Source organism: Chrysemys picta, chromosome 3 (genome assembly GCF_011386835.1).
Source record: "Chrysemys picta bellii isolate R12L10 chromosome 3, ASM1138683v2, whole genome shotgun sequence".
NCBI lineage: Eukaryota > Metazoa > Chordata > Testudines > Emydidae > Chrysemys > Chrysemys picta.
In genome coordinates, this window is record NC_088793.1 from 58,455,814 (window position 1) to 58,481,297 (window position 25,484).

Genomic DNA, 25,484 nt, shown 5'->3' on the forward strand with positions numbered 1-25,484 from the left:
AATGTAAAAAAAAAAGAGAACAAGAGAAACTGATTGAAAGAGACAGTTGGTAAAAAACTGTGAGAAAAGTATGTTATAGGACACACATTGGTTAAGTAGTTTGAATTAACCATTTACCTCTTAGTTTGACTGTTCTCTGTATCTCTATTCCTTAGAGAAAGCACAGACTAGAGAGTTATTGTACATTTGAGTTATTAGCCAGTGCAGCATTTAAAAAGCTAATAAGTTACATAAAGCAAAATAAAGGTATTTAGATGAGAGTGTTTACAAAAATCAAAAACTGAACTCAGCATAGGATGTTACAATTTACCATAGAGTTTAAGGCCAGAAGGGATCACCAGATCATATAGTTTGACCTCTTGTACATCACAGGACACCAACACCACCCACACATTAAACCCAACAAATAAAATTAGAACAAAATGTTACAGCCCCCAGGAGACTAGACTATTATGTGCCCAGGGATCGAGGAGCACCAGTGCCCAAGGCTCTTGCAATGGCATGGCAATGATTAAGTGAGAAATATCCAGATAATCCTGGCAAGCGACCTGCACCCACATATTGCAGAGGAAGACAAAAAAACTCCCAAGGTCATTGCCAACCTGACCTGGGTTGAAATTCCTTCCTAACCCCATGTATGACTATCAGTTAGACTCTGAGTATGCAAGCAAGAACCAGCCAGCCAAGCACCTGAGACAGAATAAATCATTTCAAGGTCTTCTCACAGTCCTGTTATAAAAACAAACTTTATCCCAATTCTGTACTTTCTGGGGGGTGATTTTTATCCTTAAAATATAGATCCTTATTTATGTCCATTCAAACTTATATGCCAATGTGATTATGGGATTGCCTGTGACAGTTCAAACAAACAACTCTAAAGTTAGAATTCCAAAGTTTAGATACATTAGTGATCAGTGTCAACTACATTCAAAGCTTGCCCAGGTGATACTCAAGCCAAACTTTATATCACACATTAAACCCCAAATATAATATGCCAGTAATAATTAAAGCTATTTTAATTTCTATCTTGATTATCACTTCAAAAGTTTTTTTTCTCTTAATTAATTGGCCTCTCAGAGTTGGTAAGACAACTCCCACCTGTTTATGCTCTCTGTATGTGTGTATATATATCTCCTCAATATATGTTCCATTCTATATGCATCCGAAGAAGTGGGCTGTAGTCCACGAAAGCTTATGCTCTAATAAATTTGTTAGTCTCTAAGGTGCCACAAGTACTCCTGTTCTTCTTTTTGCGGATACAGACTAACACGGCTGCTACTCTGAAACCTTTAATTTCTCTGGAATTTCACCAGTAGTATAGGCTCTTACATCACTTTAAGAAGGGCTCAAATAGTGCTAAACACTTTTGGCTTACAAGCCAAATCAAAGGTTGTCTCAGAAGCTGTTGATTCTCTTGATTACAAAATCTGTGCAATTTCTAGGCAGAACTATCTAGAGACATTCAGGGTTTCTTGCCGCTAACCTTCTCTTTAGAAAGTGAATTTCTCTTACAAATAATACTAGGCCTAGTTAGTGTAAGGAGTTTCTCCAGCCTCAGTGCTCTCAACTACCGATTGACTAGGGCATTTCTACACTCAAGCTTGAGGTGTAGTTTCAGACACATGCTAGCTTCGATAGTCCGTAGAAGTGTAGCCTGAATACTGCCACCTGAATCTACACTAGCTCGATCAAAGCTAGCATGCATGTTTGTCTGAGCTGGAAGTTACAACTCTAGCTTGCATGTAGGCATACTATTAGGGCCATTTCTATACAACAAAGATTAGTCTTCATAAGAATGTATATCATTGTAGAATGGCAGACTCACTGCTGGAGTGCTCATGGCTGGGTGTGGTAAAGCCAGCTCTTTCCTCTCTAGTGCCCCCTGCCAACATTCACTTCAGTCCTACAGTGGTCTCCTGTCTCATAATTCATCCCTCCAGCCAGGTCACACTGTAGTCCCACCCATTCCAGCATAACAAAGTCCAACAAATAGTTCAATATTCTTATAAGAGGTCTTCAGACCCAACTCTGGGCCCTGTAGTTCTCACATCCTTCTCTCAGGGCTCTTGTCATCCTTTCTCCCTTCTCAGGAGCTTCACGCCACCTTACCAGTGGCTGGCAGGAAAGCCCAGGTCCACCCTCTGCACTAGATCCCAGTTCTGGGAGCCTAGGACAGGTGGCATAGTCTGCCAGACTCCTTGATACCATCTCCCTGGACTTCCTCCTTTCCTTTAGCCTCTTTAAGTTCTTCCTTCTCTTAGGGCCAGGAGTCACAGAGTTCCCCCCTGGAATTCCCCAATAAATCCCCAACCTAATATATGAACTTAAACCCACATCTACCCTCTTCAAGCTTGACCTTTCATGCCTCTCTGTTCCTCAGTTGAGCACCTCCCAGAGCTTTCTCCTTGGGAGGCCAGATCCTGCCCTATTATCAGGGCTCACCACGGAAGCTCATTCCACTCCACCAGCTATTGTCAGGGCTGGATTTCCAATTAGGCATACGTCTAGGGGTGGTGGTGTTCTAGGAGCACAGGCGTTGCCAAGCATATGATTTTTCTAGCCCAATTGGACTATTTTTAGATGTCAGTTGCCAGGGGGTTTTAGCAGTTGCAAGTTGAGGTATTTTGGGCTATTTTGCTGCCCTGCTGCTGCTGGAAGCACTGCTCAGGAGTTCTCAGGAGGGAGGAAGCCCCCTGATCTGCCCCGCCCCCTGCCAAGATGCCCCACATGCTGCTTGTCTCATGTTGTGTCCTCTCCCATTAGGCAATATTTGCAGCATGTGCAGAACACTTGTCAAGGGAGGCAGAACTTCCCCCCCCCCCCCCCCCCCCCGCAGAAAATGTGCTGCAGTTCTGCCTCCACCCACCAGAGGCTGCTCTGGAGTCAGAACAGCTTGAGCTGGCTGAGGCTGACTAGGATGGCGGGCAGTGGTAAACAGGTAGCTAGCGGGTGCATTTTATTCCTCAAGTGAACCTTCTTAGAACCAGGTTAGGAGGCAGGGCAGGCCACACAGGACTGCTGTGTGGGGGTCACAGGGCCACATAGGGATGGGGGGGGGGGCTCCAGGCAGGGCCACATCAGGAGGCAAGGCACTGAAGATGCAGTGCCCAGGGGTGTGTAAGGTGTAAATCTGGCCCTGGCTACTGTGTAATTGTCTCCTGGCCTCTTACCAGACTTTGCTATTCAAAAGAGGATCCTAGGGTCAACTTTTTGCCTGGTCATTTTCCTTAACTCACCTAATGCCTGAGAGTGACAACAGAGTTTTTTTTCCCACAGCTTCCTTCTAATCTGTGCTTCCTTTCTTCATAATCACCACCCCGCTCCTTCCCCAAGTGGTATTTAATTAAGCCTGGAGCACCTGCCAGGTGCAGCCACATATATTAATTGGCCTCGCAGTCCCACATTTACCCTTTCAGAGCTAGGATACCCATCATAGTCAGACATTTCAGTCAGTCAGAGTTTTAACTAAGGTACATGCTTTCTGAGAAACATTTGACATAACATAACCAAGTCATTATGTAAATAATACATGTATAAAAAGCTTTGTTTCTTATTAGTTGGAACTGGCATGAAAGTGAGTTCTCTAGTTCAGCTTCATGGTTACAATGACTAGTTTCTTGAAATAGAAAAGTAAAATCATTAAGGTAATTCACTCAAGGTGTAATGACATCTGTATTTATATTTGCTTTCTAGATTTTGCAGCAGTCTTCTCTACAGAGGACTGCAAATGAATAGAGGTCAGAAAATGTTTGTCAGTAAGAAGACTTTAGTTGTTACCCAGGAGGAGGGCACTTTCACTGGCCAGGTGATGAGTCTCTCTCCCAGTTTCTTAAATCCCAATATTTCAGCTTCAGGTGGCAACAAGTTAAAGAAAACAAGGCATTTTATACATTTTTTTTCTGGGTATCATGGCTTGGTTCCTTTTCCTGACACAGCTGATCTGGGCCAGTCATAAAGCAAGAATACAAATTTTGCCTCTTCTCATCATCCATTGAGAAACTGAGGTATCTTCTTTATGGCTTCTTGAACTTTGTCTCTGGAAAATGTCAGTATCTTTGTATAAAACATCTTGTGCCATACCAGTTTGTGTAAGACCTTTTGGGCCCTATGTTGCATACCTGTTGCCACAGCCAGCAACACAAATTACTTTCCATGGGCCCATCTGCAGTGTGGTGTTTTAGACAACTTTGTACAACTCCATGCTCTTTCCATGAGCACTTTTACCCATCTGCAAAAATGTACATTTTAAAGTTAGAACAGAGTCTTTGTGTAAAGTTTCTTCAGTGGTTTGGGGGGGGGGGGGGGGGCTATAGCCAAAATTTGCCTTAGTGCCACCCCTCTTAGAGCTGGGCATCTGGCCAGCAACTGCCACAGCAGTTTCCCCTTCTTTTAGAACCTGATCCATAGCTGGTGGGGTGCTGGGGAAGCTCGCCTGATGCTAGAGGTGGCAATGCCCAAGTGGGTCTCTGCTGAATTGGGGTGCAGGGCCAGGGAGCTTGTCAGTGCTGGTGCCTCAGGCTCAGAAGTGGAAGCTGTGGCTGCTGCTGTACTGACCAAGTGTTGAGGCTCCTGAGCTTAAAGAGACAGCAAGATGACACACTCACTCAGGTGTGTGCGCGCTCTCTCTCACACACACACACACAGTCTCGTTCATACTCCCCTCCCTCTCTCTCTCACACAGTTTCCCTCACACAGTTTCCCTCACACACTCCCCCCAACATGCACACACACACACCTGTACTATTGTTGTTGTTACTTGATACTTCCTGTCAAAATGCGCAATGACATATATTCTCTGTCATTTTTTTCAAAGTTCATTAAGGATTACAGTACTGTGATCGTGTTTTTTTTTTTTTTTTTTTTTTTTACTGGTCTGTGCATTTCATAATTCTATTTCTTTCTTCTTAAATTTAATTCTTTGAGTAGTGAGTTCCAAAATGCCTACCTGCCCCAGCTGGAGTAATTATCAGTATTACTTTTATTACTGTATTGTGCTTTGTCAGTCATTATTTAAAGCAGTACAGTCAAATCTGGACCGGCTCTAGGCACCAGCAAAGCAAGCACGTGCTTGGGGGGCACATTTCCAGGGGCAGCATTCCTGCCATCCTTTTTTTTCAGGGCAGTTGCGCTCTCGGAGCTGCGCCAAATAGACGGGGCGAGGGCGCCGCACCCCCGGCCGCAGCGGGAAGGGGAAACCCCAGCCCCAGGATGCTGAGCTGCCAGGGCCCTACCCTCCGCTTCCAGTGCAGCCTTTGAACCTCAGCCCCACCTGAGCTTTGGGTGGCAAATTTTTTGGGGTGGCAAAAAAACCTAGAGACTATTATTTGATTCAGGGCAGTATCCTTCTAGAATGTAAATTTATCTTGTACTCACCTTAGCAGTGCCAGTTTAAAAAACAAAACAAAACAAAACAAAAACTCCCACTAGCTAAACACATAACTTTAGGCACTGTGCAGATGAAGGTCACTTCTTTTCAAATTGTATTTTTAATTGTATCTGTAAAATAACTTAAAATTCATAGAAAAATAAAGGAGGTTCCAAGTCTGATACTAATAGTAATGATAGAGTCAAATGTTAGTAAGTCACATACATTATTGTGATTGGTAAACATAAATGCCAAAATATTTTTTTAAAAATTCCCATTTTTAATAAAAGAGAAAAAAACCTTAATCACATGTTAAAATTAAGAAAATATGTTTTTAGTGGAGTGAAAAACAATTGACTAAAATAGAGTAGATAATGATAGTAACACAGAGTGTGTCTGTTAGAGAAAGTAAGCAGGTTTTATTTATTTTTATTTACCTCTGCTAAAGATAGTGTACAAAGTATCAAACCTGCAATTCTGATATTTGTGTTAAGACTCCAAAACTGATACCTCAAGGTTTGGAATTGGAAATATCATGCTGTTTATCTCCTGGTTGTTCTAAACTTACATATAAACTTAAAATATGGCTTTAATTAATGTGTATGTATTTATATATATGTATATATATGTGTGTGTGTGTATAAAATTTAGCTGACAGGAGCACTGTATCTAATTTCAAAGTTATCTGCAAAATAACTAGCATTTTCAGGTGCCTAAGTAGTCCCTGGAATCACAGTTAAAGTTGCCTCCCCCAGCAAAATCTGAAATGAAGTCCTGGCTTCCTCCCTGACTGATTCACATCCCTAGCGAGTGGCTTCCTGCCAAGTGCCTGCTGCAGATGCACATGCTCTGGCCCAGGCTGTGGACACTTGGGTTTACCAATACCGGCTGGGGTGCAGGAGTCGCATAGACACAGCATCCATCCCCCTTCCTGCCTACCACCTCCTCCAGCTGCTGTTAAGGGCAGAGCAGAAGTATCCAGTAATGCCTTCTACAGCACCTGTGCTCAGTTAAACCTCTCTAGCACTGAAGCCCATTGCTCCAGATTGACCACAATGTGAGTTGTTGTATTATGGCTCTGAGTTCCCAAATCTTCCAAATATCTTACTTTGCTATGTTCAAATGGCTAATTTTAAAATATAATAAAGTGCATTCTCTGATTTAAAGTAATTAGCTACTAGTATTATTTAACCAGTATTTTTTCCAGAAGTTTGCATTTGTTATTAGTAGTATTAGTTTATTTATTGACTTTTGACTTTTCTGTGAATAAATGTTGCACCAGTGAGCTGCCATTGATGAGGTTTAAAACCGATCTGTCTGTATATATTTTTATTATCCTTTTGAGGATAATGGAGATAAAACACATGTTTAAATGTGTATTGTTAAAAAATAAATAAGTATATTTGCCCACAAGATTGAAGCCTGACCCAAAATTGGGTGTATATATAATTGTAACTTGAGGATTAACAGGTTTATGTCCCAAAATCAGGCCCAGTAAGATTATTGTATAATTTGGGAACCCCGATGTGCACAGGTGCAACACTCACACTATAGGAACTCTTTCTATATATAAATATGTGATTTATTAATAATTTAGCAAAGATTATACACACACTTAAACTTAACAAAGCAGATAGAGATAATACAGAAAGTATATTTGGATGTCCATACTTACGCCCTTATCTTTCATACTTAACTATTATCTTTCTCATCACCAGCATCGTCCTTATCTTCCCCAGTGACCATCATTCTGGACCCTCCCAAGGTCTACATTTCTCCAACCTATCTGCTGCCCCTGGGATGTTACTTTTATAGTAGGTTACGCTGACGCTGCCATGACGAATGCATATTCAATAGAGGTTCTTATTTGTATTTTCTCCCTTTAAGGTGTCGTTATTCTATAGGTTAGTATATGTCTGATGTTCCCCTATTAACATACACGTCAATTTGCTGTCATGGCAGCTTTGCGATCAGAGGTCGTGTCCAGAACTTTCGAGATGCTGGTGTCAGCTATGTTCTGTACTGGGGTCAGCTGTGTTCTGTGGGTGGCTGATGTCAGTATTCTGGACAAAAGTCCCCCTTATCTTGCATTCTACTTTCAGTTCCCTATAACTTATGAATTACTTAAGTTTATCAATGCCAAAGGTTATAGGCTTCAAGCCTCACACTATCTACTGAAGCCAAATCTTACAGGATAAAGCCTGTAGGTTCCTTGCATTACTACTAAATATAATAAAGCAGAATAACAAAGCAATGAATATAATACCGGTAAGCTGGCCCACTGGGCTACAAGATGCATAGTGCAGTTTTCCCAATTTTCTGTCTAGCCCACCTCCACTCCCCCATTGGGAGGAGGCTGGAGCAGCCCTTGCACTTCTTGATGGCTCTGTCTTTGTCTAGTAGTTTATCATGCAGCAATATGAAGACATTTGACTAGTTTGTTTGGTCTGTTACGAATGGGATATAACAATTAATGAAACAATACAACAGTGGTATATATCCTTGCAATATGTTGGTTGGACTCACCTTAAAGGATTTTCCTTCCATATTGGTCTCTCAACATACCATTTGAATCTATCAGCTTGTTTAACATAAAACAAATAACTTGTTATATGTACATTTGTTAAAGGTTAATTATAGTCATCGATCATATTTCTATTTAAAATAGACAGCATGGTCTAAACTGTCTGCAATACTCTTTGGGGCCAGGTTGCTTTGGCAATGAAACTTCTTCATACTACAAGGTGTTTGTTACAGAGTGCTTTAGATACTGACAATTTTGTATATAGTTTTTAAAATCTTAATTGCCACCTTTTAGATTTCTAGTATTCCTTGTAATACTGTATCAAATATTATAGCTTGATCTGTTGTATGTCGATTATTAACTTACAGGCTGAAACATATAAAAAAGACAATAAAAGAAGGAGTAATTTCACAATTTAGAAAGAGTTTGTGGCTGTCTAGATAATTAGCTGTTGTTACTCAACTGCTATCTTTTCTGTGTGAAACACAGAAGTAGTATCTTCTGTTTGACATATTCTTTAAAGCTAAGGGCTAAATTAGACCTATATTGGGATGTATATAACAACATTAGTAATAAATTCTATACTTTCTGTGTTGTCACTAATAAAGACATTAGATTTCAAAAAGAAAAAAGAACAAATGAACACAAAAAGAAAAGAGAAAATCAAAAGGAAGGAAGACAGAATAATTTGAGACAGACATTGATTGTATTTATTATTAAAACGTATTCAATTTCTTTTATTTAAATTTAAATTCCAAATTTTTATGGTACATGATGATACATAAGAACTGATGTTACTGATATATTTATTTGAACAATATACAAAATTCAACCATAATTCCTCTCAGCTTGCCAGTCGCTGTTTGTTCTCCTGTATACACAAACAAGTCTGGTAAGATAAGGTGGGCTATGATTGCATCTGATGTGTTATTCAGAGGTATTGACAGGCCTACTTGTGCCAACCATTCTATTTCTATACTTGTGGGGAGTTACTTCAGCAGGAGGGACCTGGTGAATTCCTTTTATGCACTCATCACTATGGTATATGAGAGTTCTATAGCTCTGGACTGTCTACTGACAAAGCCCTGTGTCTGGTTCCCTACAGTCTAACTTTGGTGTCTGTCTCATCAAGAATAGCTTAAGCAGCATGGTACAGAGTGAGAAGCTATTCTTGGGCCAAGCTTATTGAAGGCTTAGAGATTGCAGAGGACTCTCTTTGGCCTGCCCTGCCCAGATGGTGAGTTTCTGCATGGTGGAACAGCAGCAGCAGTAGCTTCCTTCTGGCCTTTGTAGTCAGCCCCAAGTAGAGTTTGTTGCTGTACTCCAGTCTGGAGGTGATGAATGAATGGATTACTAAGGCTTAGCCTTTGAGAAGAAAGGATGATGTTTCCTTGCTAGTGAAAGATGGAATACGGTTTTGTTTTGGTGACTGTTACTATTTGGGTGACCAGGAGTGATAATGAATCTAGCAGGACCCTGAGCTTAGACATTACCTGGCTCATTGGTGGGCCTATGCCTTCAACTATGGGGGATAATTACCAGCTGTCCTGAGTGTTCTGTCCTTCATTCATGTTCCAACTTCTGTGTGCTGGATGAGGAGGACACCGAGTTGGGTGCATCCTTATAGATTTGGTTTGCTAATCAACATCTCCCTTATTGCTTTTACACTGATGTGACAGAACTGATCCCTGCAGTAATATCTCAGGGAGGAGGAGCAGTTGCCCTTCATTACCATTTAGAATTTGCATAGTTGTAGGGAGGCCCTTCATGTTAAGAAACAATTTGGTTTGTTTATGAAGAGTTTGAACTATCACATATTTCAAGCTTGGTTTTGGAAGGCCCAAGTAGGAGAAAATAGGAAGAATGTGTGGGGCTAGTCTGAAGTAAGGGGGAATAGGGAAAGTGTGGCGCATGCTCTGCTCTGGCTCAAGATGGGGCAACCAGTGAGAGCATAAAACCTACATCAAGTGCAGGGGAAGAAGGGTTAGAGTTCATGTAGTGCCAGTCTGCAATTTAGGAGCCCAAGGAAAATATCTACAAGTTCTGTTGAAAGCAGAGAAGCCAAGAAAAGACTGGCATAGTAAATACAGGACTGGGTCAAAGCAGGGACCCAGGTGGAGTACCTGCATCCTTAGCCTAAGTCATGGGAATCTGGTCAGCATGTGTGTAGGGCCAGTGTGTGGTCAGGGGAGACTGGGGAGTGTGTCCAACAAAGTGATGGAGAGTGCCTGGCACCAGCCCAAGGTTGGGGAGCTCCAGGACATGGTGCTGACCTGTAGTGGGGAGCCAGGTGAAAGCTTGTCACACTGGTTTGCAGTGAGAAAGCTTAGGCAGAGCAGGATAAAGTGCAGGTGGACCCTGCACAAGGTAGGCCGGGGGCAGGGCACCAGCTGAGGAGACTGGCAAGGTGCATGGCCATTAATCGAGGTAAAGAGAGCTGAGAAAGATCAGAGGGGAAAATATCATCCCAGCAGCAACTCTGGCAAACATGTGGCCTGAGGACAAGTCAGGGGATGCCTGGGGTGTGCGTGGCTCAGGTTCATGGACTCCACAGCTGGTGGTGCTCAGTGTGAGACAGCAGGAGAGCTTCCAGGAGCGGAGCGGCTTGGACTCCGCCTAACTGACACCCAACTCCCCCCTCCCTCCTCAAAGCTAGCAGCAGCAGCATCCGCCCTTCTCTTCCAGCTCTGTGCATCCAGCCTGCCTGTGCACACAGCCTACTAGCTGTAATCCCGAGCCCTCTCCCCCCCCCCGCCCTCCCGGGAGGATGGGATGCAAGAGGCAGGAGGGCAGCCCCAAACCTTCCTAGAGCTGGGCAAACAAAGGGAGCAGCAGCAGCCGGGCTGGGGTGGATGCAAGCAACCATGAAAGGCTGGGTCTCCGCCTCCTCTGCTGCTGCCGCCGGAGAGCTGCTGGCTGCTGCCGATGAGCAGAGGACTACACTGTGAAGGGAGGAGGCGGAGAGGCGTGATTGGCTTTGCCTTGCTAAGGTAGAAGGTGTAAGGGAAAAGGCAGAAATAAAAATGTCTTCTTCGGTGGGGCCCCGCGGCCCTCGCCCACCCACGGTGCCTCCCCCGATGCAGGAGCTGCCCGACCTGAGCCACCTGACAGAGGAGGAGAGGAACATCATTATGGCAGTGATGGACCGGCAGAAAGAAGAGGAAGAGAAGGAAGAGGCCATGCTCAAGTAAGCAGCCGCCCGTCATTCATTCATTCATTCTGGGCAGGGGGATCGGTCCTGGCGGTGAAAGCGGACAAGGCAGCGGCGCGGCTGGGCTGCAGCGGCTCTGGGAACGGTGCGGGGCTCGGCTCGGCCACACTGACCGAGCCCCGAGGGGTCCCTTCCCAGAGACTGGCCGCGGGTCATGCCCTGCAGAACCCCCACCCCTTCCCCTCACGGCCCTGAACTTCCTTCTCTCCCATCCACGGGAACCGCCTCCCTTCCCTGCGGGAGACGCCTACCTGAGGAGACCCACACCCAGGAGAGGCGAGGAGGGTCTCGCTCCCCCCCACCCCACGCAGGGGAAGAAGAGCTCCCACCCCTCCGATGGGGCGTGTTAGAAGAGGGGAGATCTTGCCATTGGAAAACCCACCACATTTTAGGAAGGGATTCCTCTGGGGGCCTTAAAACCGCGCCCGTTACAGGAGCGGGTAATGGGTGGGATTTCCCTAGGACAGAGCCTTCAAAAAACACCATGCTGCCCCCACCTGGCTCAGTGTAAACCCAACCCTGCCACTTGGGGATCAGGCAGCAACCTGTCTCTTCCTCTGCTACTTCCACTCCCTGCAGGGTTTCTCCAGCTGGGCTATCTTCCTTTTGCTATCTTTCTATCTGCCTGGTGGTTGCGGTACTGTGGGCAAGGATGGGAGGCATCTTTTTTGATGTGGGAAAGCACAGTGTGTTTATAATTAGCTACACTGCTCCTTACAGAGGGCAAGGTGTTAACTTGTGTTGGTGGGCTAGAGAGAGAATTGGTAGGTTTATTACCCTGTTGATTACATAGGGAAAGATGTAGGGGGCTCAGGGCACTGATGGATACCATATTTGGAAACTAGTCTCTCTCCTGTCTCTCTTGAACCTTTTATCTCTTTCCCCCTTTTCTCCATTAGCAGCAGGCTTCAAATGTAATGTTACTAAATTGCCTCCTAAGAGTGATGAGACTAAACAGACTAAGACTGTGGCCTGAGGAAGAGAATCAAATTTTCTCTTCCTGTAACCACCTTCCAGGCCTATTCACTTTTGGATGGAAATGGCAGAATAGGTAACTGACTACATGCAAAACTCTTAATGTGATCCAGAACCTTTCTATCCTGTAAGGTGTGTCCTTGTCTCACTGTATCCCATTCCCTTGTGTGTGTTTGGAGGGTAGGGCTGGTAGCTTGCACTTAAGGTGTGACATGCTGTGTGTGGTGTTTTTTTTTGGCTGCATAGGAAATAACCAGTTTTAAGGTGTGGGTTCCAGTTTTTATACTTTCCCCTGTAGCCAACAGTATAATCTATAATGGATGGAAATATTGAATCCCTGCAGTCTCTTAACTTCTGTGCCATGTATTGGAAGTGATTTGAAGCTAAGGGCAGTGTCTGATTGTGCTGTTGTCTCTGTCCTTTCAGATCAGTGCTGGGATTTGCATTTCTGCAGTGGCTGCTGCTGGTTTCTGCAGAAATGTACACTGAGGCCCACTAACTAGTAATGTTTATTGCCTGGGACCAAGACTAGGGATGGGGGTGTGGCACTGAGAATTGAGTTTGGGATTAAGAGTTCGGTTCACTGCTGCTGTGGTTGTAATACTTGGGGTGTGATCAAGACTTTAGTGGGGTTGGAAGAAGAGCAGGATTGTGAAACTGCACTCTACTAGCCAATGTGAGGATAAAGCATTCAGGGTCACTTTTGGTCTCTATACATAATAAGAGAATTGAAAGGAACTGCTGGCCAAATGCTGTAGACTACATCTCTACTTCCCCCATTCTCTGACCTTTACCCCTCCACCCATTGCTACTTCCATATACATATTTAACCTTTATTCTGTGTAAAATAGCATTATAAGTCCCATGTCCATTGTAAGAGCAAACTTTTGTCAGGAGTGGTGCTAATTTTCAGTACTATAATTGTTAATGCAGGGTAAGGGATTTCTTCTCTGCTTCTTTCATATTAGCATCGGTGAAGCCAGTAACATTATTTAGAATGTTTTCCATAAGGGTGCTGGGAATCTTCAAAGCTTTTGCTAAAAGACTTGGGGCACCGTTCAAAGTTAATTTTTTAGCACAGGTCAAAAATTGCCCTCTGTGGATTCTGCTTGAAAATTGGATCTTTCTACAGTGCTTTAGACATGTATTCAAAGGGTTTGTGATGCCAAAAAGAATTTCTTGTAATTTGGTCCACGTAACAATTCTTATTCAAAGGCATCTGAATAATAGGAAAAGCTCCGCATCAGGCTGTGAAAAATGTGATTTTTATATGGCTGGAAATTCAGCCCATAGTCATGGAATGAAGGGGAAAGCTTATAAACTTTGCTATATAGTTCATGGGAATTAGGTCAGAGTCAGTAGTTTCCATCTAGTTATGATTTTTTATATTGCACAGAACCATTATATCTTCTAGAATAATTGTCCTTTTTTCTATATGGCCAGCACTACACTTTTTTTTTTCTGGAGCAAGAATTATACATGCTCTTCCTTATAGACAGGATAACCATCTGCACAAATATCTCCTGCCCTGATTCTGCAGAGAGGGTGTATGTGTTATACATATATGATGGTGCTGTCCATGTAATAAATTCCACAGCCATGTTATACATTGTGAGTCTTAGACCATGGTACCTGCCCTCTGCCTGTTAATTTGTCTCCAACTGGATTGGTTCTAACATTCCAAATGTCTGAGCCGCTTCAAACAGCTATCAGTTTTCTTTTAAAACAAACTGATAAGGAAATGTTTTCTTCCACAGCACCCACATCCCAAATGTGGAACTTCCTCTCAAAGTAATGCTGGTCTGAGATGCCAAATGGACAATATTCATTCCTAGACCAGTGACAGGTTTACTGCCCAATATCTCAGGATGGAAGATGGATGCACAAGAGGGCAGAATTAAGGTTGCAGAGGCAAACGTAAATCTGGCGTTTCCTAATTTCTAAGTGCTTGACTTTACAACCTAATAATATTTTAAATATAGTTTTATTGTATGTAGTACACGTGCAAGCTTTATGAGAAATGGGACTCAGAGCTGAACACATTGGAATTTTGTAAAGTCTGGAATGCAAAATTAGATCCAGATTCCACTGCTGGCTCCAATCTGTAATGGAGAGCTGAAATTTTGAAAGCTATATCTCTGTACACCCCCTTTACACATGCTTTTACACAGGATAAAAATAATTCCCACTGTAGTTATATTATTCAGGAAGTCTTACTAGATGATCACAATAATCCTTTCTGGCCTTAATCTATGAATCTATAAATTAATGGGTGTTATTGATGGCTGGCAGGAGGGATGTAGAAAAGGGGGAGGAGAAGTGTAGAATCCTTACATAAAACTCCCCAGAGCAAAGGGGTGTTATAAATCCAGGTTTTGATAAAAATTCTGCAGAAGAGACTATCTTTTTAATATGCTTTCCTCCTAATGTTCCATTGGCTGGCAATCTGGAAGATGCCAGTGTTCCAAGAGTTTAAAAAATAGTAAAGTTTTTCATTCCAAATCTTATCATACCCTTTTATTTGTTAAGATGTACCTAAACTCTCTTTTTTGCTTCCTTTGACACTGGAATAAAATGGTCAAACATACTGTATTGCTACCTCCATCAGGTGACTAGTTAGTTAAAATATTGCAGAGCATTTTTTAGCAATTCCATTTAATACTTAAGTAAAAGAGAGGTTGTTAAAAATTTTGAATAGGACTGTACCTTACATTGTGAAAACAATAGATTAAATTATCTACTAGTGGAAATGGGCACAGATCAATTGACTACCATGCAATTTTGCTGCTTTGCACCATGAAAGAATTTGGCCCAATATTTGTTTTCACTTTGAACCACTTATATATGCAAATATCTGAACTGAGTAACCACATGATTATATTGTTCTAGACCTCATTCCTCCATAACTCACCCCTTCTGTCCTTTCTGCTATAGCTATTCACTGGCTCCCATCTAAAATTATACTGTAACGGCCAAATTCTGTACACTGGCCAGATCTAGAGTAACTTCACAGAAGCAAAGGAACTGCTCTGGATTTTCATTAGTATAAATAATAGTAAAATTAGGCTCAACGTTCTTCAGGGCATTGCTCTTTTATACAGTAAAGTATATAGTATAATTTGGGGGACTGGGAAAATAGGGTGGAATTTTCAAAAGCATTCAGCTGGCATTTTACCATTGGGTTTAATGCACGGGTTCTCAAACTGGGGATCGGGACTCCTCAGGGGGTCACAAGGTTCGTACATGGGGGAGTCGCGAGCTGTCAGCCTCCACCTCAAACCCTGCTTTGCCGCCAGCATTTATAATAGTGTTAAATATATAAAAAGTGATTTTAATTTATAAGGAGGTGTCACACTCAGAGGCTTTCTATGTGAAAGGGGTCACCTGTACAAAAGTTTGAGAACCACTGGTTTAGTGGGAGCAGATTTTGGCCAACACTGAATGCTTTTGAAAATCCAACCTATAATATTTTTTGGAAAAATGACACTAAAACACTTGTATCTGCAGGGTAACTTTAGTCTACAATGGCTGTACTGTGGAATACATTTCATAAGATCCCATCCAATTAGATACAAAGATCAAAAAGGCTTGATTCTGCTCTTTTTGAAGATACCCGTGCATAACCTCAAATTACTGGCAGAAGTTTGCACGTGATCAGGACTAGGGAATTTACACCAGATTCTTCAATGAGAGCCAAATGCAAGATCTGGGGGTGCATGGATAGCTTTTCAGATCTGTGAATTTAAGAATGGACATATTGGGTCAGACTAAAGGTCAATCTAGTCCAGTATCCTGTCTACCAACAGTGGCCAATGCCAGGGGCCCAAGAGGGAGTGAACCTAACAGGTAATAATCAAGTGATCTCTCTCCTGTCATCCATCACCATCCTCTGACAAACAGAGGCTAGGGACTCTGTTCCTTACCCATCCTGGCTAATAGCCATTAATGGACTTAACCTCCATGAATTTATCCAGTTCTCTTTTAAACCCTGTTACAGTCCTAGCCTTCACAACCTCCTCAGACAATGAGTTCCACAAGATGACTGTGCGCTGTGTAAAGAAGAACTTCCTTTTATTTGTTTTAAACCCGCTGCCCATTAATTTCATTTGGTGGCCCCTTGTTCTTGAATTATGGGAACAAGTTAATAACTTTTCTTTATTTACTTTCTCCACACCACTCATGATTTTATATACCTCTATCATATCCCCCCTTAGTCTCCTGTTTTCCAAGCTGAAAAGTCCTAGCCTTTTTAATCTCTCCTCATATGGGACCCGTTCCAACCCCCTAATCATTTTAGTTGCCTTTCTCTAAACCTTTTCTAATGCCAGTATATCTTTTTTGAGACGAGGAGACCACATCTGTACGCAGTATTCAAGATGTGGGCGTACTTTGGATTTATATAAGGGCAATAAGATATTCTCCGTCTTATTCGCTATCCCTTTTTTAATGATTCCTAACATCCTGTTTGCTCTTTTGACTGCCGCTGCACACTGCGTGGACGTCTTCAGAGAACTATCCACGATGACACCAAGATCTTTTTCCTGATTAGTTGTAGCTAAATTAGCCCCCACCATCTTGTATGTATAATTGTATTTTTCCCAATGTGCATTACTTTACGTTTATCCACATTAAATGTCATTTGCCATTTTGTTGCCCAATCACTTAGTTTTGTGAGATCTTTTTGAAGTTCTTCACAGTCTGCTTTGGTCTTAACTATCTTGAGCAGTTTAGTTTCATCTGCAAACTTTGCCACCTCACTTTTTACCCCTTCCTCCAGATAATTTATGAATAAGTTGAATAGGATTGGTCCTAGGACTGACCCTTGGGGAACATCACTAGTTACCCCTCTCCATTCTGAAAATTTACCATTTATTCCTACCCTTTGTTCCCTGTCTTTTAACCAGTTCTCAATCCATAAAAGGATTCCCTCTTATCCCATGAGAACTTAATTTACCTAAGAGCCTTTGGTGAGGGACCTTGTCAAAGGCTTTCTGGAAATCTAAGTACAGTATGTCCACTGGATCCCCCTTATCCATATGTTTGTTGACCCCTTCAGAGAACTCTAATAGATTAATAAGACATGATTTCCCTTTACAGAAACCATGTTGACTTTTGCCCAACAATTTATGTTCTTCTATGGGTCTGACAATTTTATTCTTTAGGATTGTTTCAACTAATTTGCCCGGTACTGATGTTAGATTTACCGGTCTGCAATTGCTGGGATCACCTCTAGAGCCCTTTTTAAATATTGGCATTACATTAGCTATCTTCCAGTCACTAGGTACAGAAGCTGATTTAAAGGACAGGTTACAAACCATAGTTGTTAGTTCCACAATTTCACATTTGAGTTCTTTCAGAACTCTTGGGTGAATGCCATCTGGTCCCGGTGACTTGTCACTGTTAAGTTTATCAGTTAATTACCAAACCTCCTCTATTGACACCTCAATCTGTGACAATTCATCAGATTCATCACCTACAAAAGCCAGCTCAGGTTTGGGAATCTCCCTAACATCCTCAGCCATGAAGACTGAAGTGCTTCTGCCAATTGGAGCCGATGTTTAATCATTACATTATCCAGTGTGTATTTGGGGAATATTTCCCCTAGAGCATGCCTGTTTGTGGAATGTAGGCATTGAATTGGGTTCTTAGCCATTTCTTCACCAGTCATAACAGATTATAGAGAATGGTTGCATTATCTGAAGTACATTCATGTTTGTACTGATACTTGTTGATCTGGGACTATGTTTTAATTCTCTGTATATATAATTTAAATATCACCCTCAAAATGTGATTGCATGCGAGATGGTGATGTCCACAGAGAGAGTTTTGAACAAGAAAGCCATGATCCAAATATATTTTCTAGCACTACAGAGCTGAGCAAACCTCGTTGTGATTTTCAGTCATGACCTACAAAGCCATTCGTACACTCACCACTTTGAAGACATGAAGGGGCAAGGACGTGCAGAATAACTGTTTCCAGATAGCGCTCTATTGGATGCTGAACTTTGATATTAGCACACTGCCTGAATTATTCCCCATCATATCAGCTATATCTTGTCATTTGCAACCACAGGACCATATACTCTCACTCTTTTGAACAATTCAGTGTAATCAGTGTTAGCTCTGCTGCAGATTGAGAGGAGTGCATGACTGTCACCTCTGTATTGAGCCCAGATGTGTCTGTTTCAGATGCCATCATAATAAATGCATAAATGGTTAAATTTTGGGGGCACTTATTCTCAGAACAGAAAGGAACCATGGATCTGTGGATCTCACCCTTGGAGCACACCCCTACATTGCATAGTTTGCTGCGTTAAGATCACTGCCCTCAGTTCCCTCTTGCTTCTTTATAATAACTTGTTTGCAGACCAAATTATTTAATATTCCACCAGTCTGGCATCCAATTTATTAAGTCCTTATAAATATACAATTTCCTTTTCCCTCAGGGCCAAACTCTTCCCCTGATTAATGGATTCCATACCCCTCCTTCCTTGCATTGTTCACTACTTCATCCTGGTTGACTCCACAGCCTTCCTTCCTAGAGCTGTGCAATAGTTAAGGGCAGCTCCTCCAGCCCACAGTAGCCAGCTTCCAACCCTGCTTCAAAGAGTCTCTCTTCTCTCCCAACTTGGCTCAAGGTCCCCACAGCCCTCATGGCATGGCATTCTCCTCTCTAAGCTGCCTACTCTCTTTCTTTGTCATTCCCCCTTGGCTCTCCAGAGGCTTCTGATTTCATCTCCATCTCAGAAGGGCTGATTTTAGCTACATGGCCTGCTTGTCCTGTCACTTAGCTTGCATTCCCAGGTAGAGAAAATAATCAAAGTGTCACCAGTGGGGCTGGACCTATCCCCCCTTAAAGGGCCATTCACTGTGGGACAGGCACTTCTTGGTGCATGGGTGAACTGAGCACATCAATAGGCTAGTGTTAAAGCTGTTGACAGTCCCTCTACTACCTGAACTGTTTCAGATTTTGGAGATCTATTGTGTGGTTCTGAAGGCAGTTGGAGCCATTAGGGCAGTGATTCTTCAGAATTTAAGAATAATTTTCTCTGTATTCAGTGCTTCGGTGATGAACACCAATTTCTGGGTAGAATAAGTGCTTTTGTATGACAAGTCAATCATGCATTTTAAATGCCTTAAATCTAGAGTTATTTTTACAAACTTCATTATGTGCAATTTGTCATTACATTGCTCACAAAAGGAAACAAAATCCAACCATGCTAATAGCTTAAGGAGTTAAAATATGGGCTATAAACATTGGTAAGAAATACTCACATGAGAAATATTTTGCGGGATCAAGCATTTAATGATTAGAATATTTGAAATGTGATAAGGAGCGAGTTTGTTTATTTCAAATAATGTATGTGTGTATTTTGCAATTGAGGTTTACAGATTTTTGAATGTATTCTCTCACATTTCTAGCCATGCCATGGTAGGTACTGCTAGTTTTGGTGGTAGAAAGCAGTGATCTCCAAACTTTTTTGATCGCGCACCCCTATCAGTAAAAATTTGTTGAGCTCGCACCCCTGGGGTGCGTGCACCCCACTTTGGAGACCACTGGTATAAAGCAGTGGCTCTCAACCTTTCCAGGAGTCTGATTTGTCTTGCATACCCACAAGTTTCACCTTTCTTAAAAACTACTTGCTTACAAAATAAGACATAAAAATACAAAAGTGTCACAGCACACTCTTTCTGAAAAATTGCTTCCATTCTCATTCTTACCATATAGTTATAAAATAAATCAATCGAAATATAAATATTGTATTTACATTTCAGTGTATAGTATATAGAGCAGTATAAACAAGTCATTGTCTGTATGAAATTTTAGTTTGTACTGACGTTGCTAGTGCTTTTTATATAGCCTGTTGTAAAACTAGGCAAATATCTAGATGAGTTGATGTATCCCTTCGCAGACGTCTACGTAACTACAGGGGTACGTGTACATCTGATTGAGAACCACTGGTATTACGTATATCATATGTAAAGCATTTAGTCCTATAGGGGAGAAAATACAGAGCTGAAGTCTATGCTTCATTGCAAATATTTAGTCAGCTAGGAATGTAGAGGTTAACACTGATAGCTTTTTTTCTAACGAGCTTTCTGTATGTTGCACACTAACATGTGCTAAGGACAATAGAGTAATTTATGATTTATATTCATTATTTTGTTTTCTAGGTTTTTAATTCACATTTTCATATGAAGGTATTTACAAAATAAAGCTATTTATAATTTTACATATTTGCAACATCTCTCATTGTAACATTTGACACAAGGAGGCCAAATTGTGTTCTGATGAAGTGAGGGTGGTGGGGCCACAATATGGCCAAAAAGCTTGAATTGTAGCATTTCAATAATCAATACATTAGCTATTGTAGCTGAATATTTTCTTTGGTGCTATTGTTCATTTATTAAAATGTTGACACTGGATGGCAAACCTAAGTTAAGTTTTATTGTTGGAAAAACATATCCATTGTGCATTTTTTAATATATGTATAGATGTAGAAAAGCAAGACAGGCAGCTAGTTAATGGGTGTTCCGACAATGCACAAAGCAGTTTAGAGAGGACAGGACTTGTAAAAACTCTGAGCCATCCCAGTGTAACTCTATTGACTTTGGCCCTGAATGATTTTTCCATTTTCAGTATTTATAAAAACTCCCTGGCCTGTCTCTTTCTGGTGTCACAAATTGCTCAGTCAGTCCTTTTACCTGTCTAGCCTTTTGTACCACGCTCATCACTGTATTATCAGAGTGCATTACAAATTCTGAAAGTAAACATAACAAAGGATCTCTCTCTCTTTTTTCGCTACCCTTTTCATCAGTAGAATTTTTTTTATGGGGAAGTAAAAGGCTTTTTTCTGTTTTTCATTTTGTTTAATGGTCATGACTCTTATGCACGGTTTGGGCAATACAGAGTATCATCAGCTAACGCCAAATATTAAATGAGCACTTTATTATAAAAACAAATAAATGAAAGTAATTTGCTGTTTAGTGCATCTCCCTACTTTTCTTTTCTTTAAGGTTGTCACTTTAACAAAACGTTGCTTTTTTTCATTACATGAAGTAAGTTCGTAGGTACCAAAGGAGAGAGAGCCCTGAAAATCTGTGGATATCTGTGGATCATATTTGTGGATCGTGGATTGGATGTGGATGCAAATTTTGTATCCATGCAGGACTCTACTTACATGCTGGTGTGCCTGTTTCGGCGATTGGTGGCATAGGTTTAAATGCTTGATAATCTGATTATCATATTAGTACAGACAATTAATTGGCTAAAATAATGCGGGGAAATCCTCACCCCTGCTCTGGTCCCGCTATGCTGGATAAAAGGGCCTGAGTGGTATAACAGACCTTAAAATCCCCTGGTCCATCTAGGTGAGGATTCCCACTAGCACAGGCACAACAGTAGACAGGAGTAAGGCTGTGCTTTGAGGAATCCTTCACACTCCCTGGAGTAGGAGGTATGCTAGGAGTGGGAGGGGCATGTCAGGAGCAGGGCTGCAGCATGCCGTGCTGTGAAGATTCTGGGTGGCACTGTGGCCCCTAGGGCAAACCTAGAGATTGCAGTAACTTGGGGCAGGTCTTCACTACCCGCCGGATTGGCGGGTAGTGATCGATCTATCGGGGATCGATTTATCGCGTCTAGTGTAGATGTGATAAATCGATTCCTGATCGCTCTGCCGTCGACTCCGGAACTCCACCACTGCTGAGAGGCGGAAGCGAAGTCAATGGGGGAGTGGCGGCAGTGGACCCCGTGTCATGAGGACGTGAGTTAAGTCGATCTAAGATATGTCGACTTCAGCTACGCTATTCTCGTAGCTGAAGTTGCGTATCTTAGATCGATTCTCTCCCCCGCCCCCAGTGTAGACCAGGGCTTAGATAGACACATCCCAGGGCTGTCTAAATTATGCTGCGGTCCTCTCCAGCCCCTAGAGCAGCTCAGGATCAAGAGGGAGTAAAGTAGCTTAAAGCCACCTTAGCACTCCCATCCTCTGGGCACCTCTTAGAAGCACAGTATAGAATCTCACGCATAAAGTATAAGTACAATATGTATGCATTTAAGAATTGGAAAGGGTTTTAGTGTGAACTTTCCATATGGAAATATGTACAAGTAATTTCATGGGCTTTAATTTTAATGTTCTATCATTTTAGTGTAACTTAAAATATGTACAGTACACTATTCAAAGTTGATCAGCAGCTGGAGATCATTAACAATGACTGCACCACACTTTAAGTGCAGGGGCGGGGGGGAATTATCCGTCTTGCTGCGGGAAGGGGCATACCTCTTTAGCATACCTCTTTAAGGGCACAGAGGCACATATGTTGCTGCAGATGCAGAACGGGTAAACGTGGGGAGTCTGACTCGTCCATCCCCCTGACAGGTGATCAGAAGAGAGGGGAGAATATATAGGTGCAAGCCAGACAGGAGAAGCCCTCTTTCACCTGGCCCAAGTTGAACAGCTGCAACCCTTGAAAGTGGTGAAATAACAGGTTTGGTCAGGATCCGCTGGAGGCACTGTGCTAGCCTCTAAATTCTTGGGGGGCTGGGAAGGAATATTTCCTTTACTATCAAATTGGCCAAGGCTGAGTGGGATTTTTTTCCTCTTCCCCACAGTGGATTCAGGTGGAAGGGCTCATTTGGGTCCAGCACAGAACGGGAGTGAGGCTATAATGTTGCAACTCATTTTGTAAGTATGGGGCAGATGTCCAGTGCAGATGTTCCATAGGGAAGGAATACCGTGATCAGATAAATGATTTAGTAGAGGGTTTAAAGGAGGTGTTTGTTAATGGAGTGGAAAAGGGGCAGGGTGTTGGGGCTCCTATGATTGGCACAGCAGAGAGCCAGTCCCCCCTTCTTCATAGCCCACCTGAACACTTATTTGAAGGGGGTGGGGGTGGTAAGGTTCCAGCAGCAGGTTGGCTGGGGATCAGGATGGAAAAGGGGGTGGGGCTGACAGAAGGCCCCCAGGTAGATACTGAAATGATCATGGAGTTGCCTGCACTGTACACGTTTATCTTCTGGGTACTCCCAGACAGTTAATAATAAAGTTTTCAGCCTGATTAAACCACATCCAGTGTCTCCTGTCCTCCTTCCAGTATAGGCAGGTGATATAGTCCACAGTCATATCACTTCAGGCTCAAATTTTGCCAGATCGTACAAGTTAATGTCTTGATCCTGCAAACAGATGTAACTACACTGTCTGACCTTAGTGGTCTCTGTCCAGGCACAGGTGTGGCTGGGTGCACATCTGTTTACAGGATCCAGGCTTAAATGTGTTTGAGTCTAATCCCAGTTTAGATGGGAAACTTCCACAGTAAATTCTGAATGTTGCAGTAGGAAGCATGCTTCCCTCTGAGTTATTACTGAACCAATGTGGGGTTGCGAGGCGTCTGGTTTTCTACCGGAACGCCAGGTTGAAAAGGGACCCATGCAGCTCTTGTCAGCATTGCTGACTGGACCGTTAGAAGTCTGGTCAGTGGTGCAGTAGGGCTAAGGCAGGCTCCCTGCCTGCCCTGGCTCTACATGGTTCCCAGAAGCCCCTAGGCACAGGGACGGCAAGGGAGGCTCCACACGCTGCCCCCGCCCCGAGCACTAACTCCGCAGCTCCCATTGACTGGGAACCGCAGCCAAGGGACCTGTGGAGGCAGCACCTGCAGGTGAAGGCAGCAAGTGGAGCTCCCCGGCTGCCCCTGCACCTAGGAGATGCAGGGACATGCTGGTCACTTACGGGAGCCGCCTAAGGTAAGCACTGCCTGGGAGCCCGACCCCCTTCCCACACCCCAACCTCCTGCCCCATCCCTGAGCCCCCTCCTGTACCCAAAGTCCCTTCCAGAGCCTGCACCCCCTCCCGCCCTCTGAACTCCTCGGCCCCAGCCCAGAGCTCCCTCCTGCAGCCAAAACACCTCATCCCCAGCCCCACCCCAGAGCCTGCACCCCAGCTGGAGCCCTCACCCCCCACACCCCAACCCCCTGTCCCAGCCCTGAGGCCCCTCCTGCATGCCAAACTCCTCATCTCTGGCCCCACCTCAGAGCCCACACCCTAAGTCAGAGCCCTCACCCCCCTGCACCCTAACCCCCTGCCTCAGCGCGGAGTCCCCTCCCACGCTCCAAACCCTTCTCACACCTTAAACCCCTCATTTCTGGCCTACATCCCTAGCTGGAACTCTCACCCTCTCCTGCACCCCAACCCTCTGCCCCAGCCTGGAGCCCCCTCCCACACTTCAAACCCCTCGGCCCTACCCCTCCAGCCTGGAGCCCCCTAATGCACTCCAAACCCCTCATCCCCAGCCACACCACAGAGCCCACACCCCCAGCTGGAGCTCTCACCCCCCTGCCCCAGCCCTGAGCCCCCTCTCGCACTCCAAACTCCTCATCCCTGGCCCCACTGCAGAGCCTGCATCTCCAGCTGGAGGCCTCAGCCCCCTGCACCCCAAGGCCCCTGCCTCAGCGTGATGAAAATGAGCGAGCGAGCGAGGGTGGGGGAGAACATGTGATGGAGGGAAGGGGAATGGAATGAGCAGGGACGGAGCCTTGTAGAAAGGGCAGGGCAGGAGGCGGGACAAGGGTGTTCAGTTTTCTGCAATCAGAAAGTTGGCAAACCTATGCCCCAGCTTTGTAAGAAATGAAACCAAGGCCTAATCATGTGTACTTATTAAAGATCTATGCTCTGATTAAATCCAGTTTAATTAAATATGTTCTGTATACCTGTCTTTTCCTTAAGTTTTACTTGGATATGCTATTTTTTTTACTTCCTCTGTGAATCTATATGCTAGTGTTTCATTGTGTTGTTAGACAAGTACTGCATTCCACTCCAAAGGGGGAGATTTCGAAGATGCATGAAGTGATTTTTTTTTTTATTGGATATGTAAAAATTTGAAAATCCCTTTCGGACTAAAGGCACTGTATATTTTTCCTGTGTTTCAAAACAAAATTAAATATTGATTTTTTTAATGTAAAATCTATTTGAAGAATGTAGGCCTTTGGTAATGTACTATAGTTTTTATATCTTGTGTTTTTATATGATTCAATATTGATTGCAGCTTTAAATTTACAAAAAACCCAAACAAACCTTGATATATAATCTCTTTACAATTTATTTTGCTAATTTTGTATGTTCACAAGTTAAGTTAAAAGCAGAGCATCATGCATTTCAATTTTTTTTAAAAAAACACTTCCAAAATTATTAGAAAACTTTTTAATTAAAGTAAGAATCAACATGAATGTAAATGGACTGGTGGCTCAGGGAAACAGTAATGAACTACAGATCCAACCACCTCTACATCCTGATTGTTTCCTGCAGTCATCATTAGTTTTCAATGGGCTATGTGAAATATAGCAGTAATTTCAGTCCAGTTCCTGCTGGACACAAGCACATCATAAAACCACATTCTTCCTGTTCTGTCTGTTTATG

The 25,484-nt window shown here is 43.0% G+C and overlaps 1 protein-coding gene and 1 long non-coding RNA gene across 40 annotated transcripts in view; one reads left to right on the forward strand and one right to left on the reverse strand.

Moving 5' to 3' along the window:
• Nucleotides 1-2,825: 2,825 nt before the first annotated feature.
• On the reverse strand, nucleotides 2,826-7,229 carry LOC135982244 (uncharacterized). Its single transcript, XR_010599487.1, has 2 exons — nucleotides 7,041-7,229; nucleotides 2,826-4,228 (listed from the first exon to the last, which is right to left on the reverse strand). It is a non-coding gene; the product is annotated as an uncharacterized LOC135982244 (long non-coding RNA).
• Nucleotides 7,230-10,519: 3,290 nt separating this feature from the next.
• The window catches only part of RIMS1 (regulating synaptic membrane exocytosis 1), a 515,627-nt gene continuing 500,662 nt past the window's right edge, over nucleotides 10,520-25,484 (forward strand). For 12 of the 39 annotated variants that reach the window (XM_065587972.1, XM_065587987.1, XM_065587979.1 and 9 more), the window contains exon 1: nucleotides 10,526-11,076. In XM_065587972.1, coding sequence (XP_065444044.1) covers nucleotides 10,913-11,076 — 164 coding nt within the window. In that variant the 5' untranslated portion in view covers nucleotides 10,526-10,912. Of the gene's footprint in view, nucleotides 11,077-25,484 lie in introns of all 39 variants that reach the window. The other 27 variants (XM_065587970.1, XM_065587986.1, XM_065587985.1 and 24 more) reach the window with 6 other exon arrangements.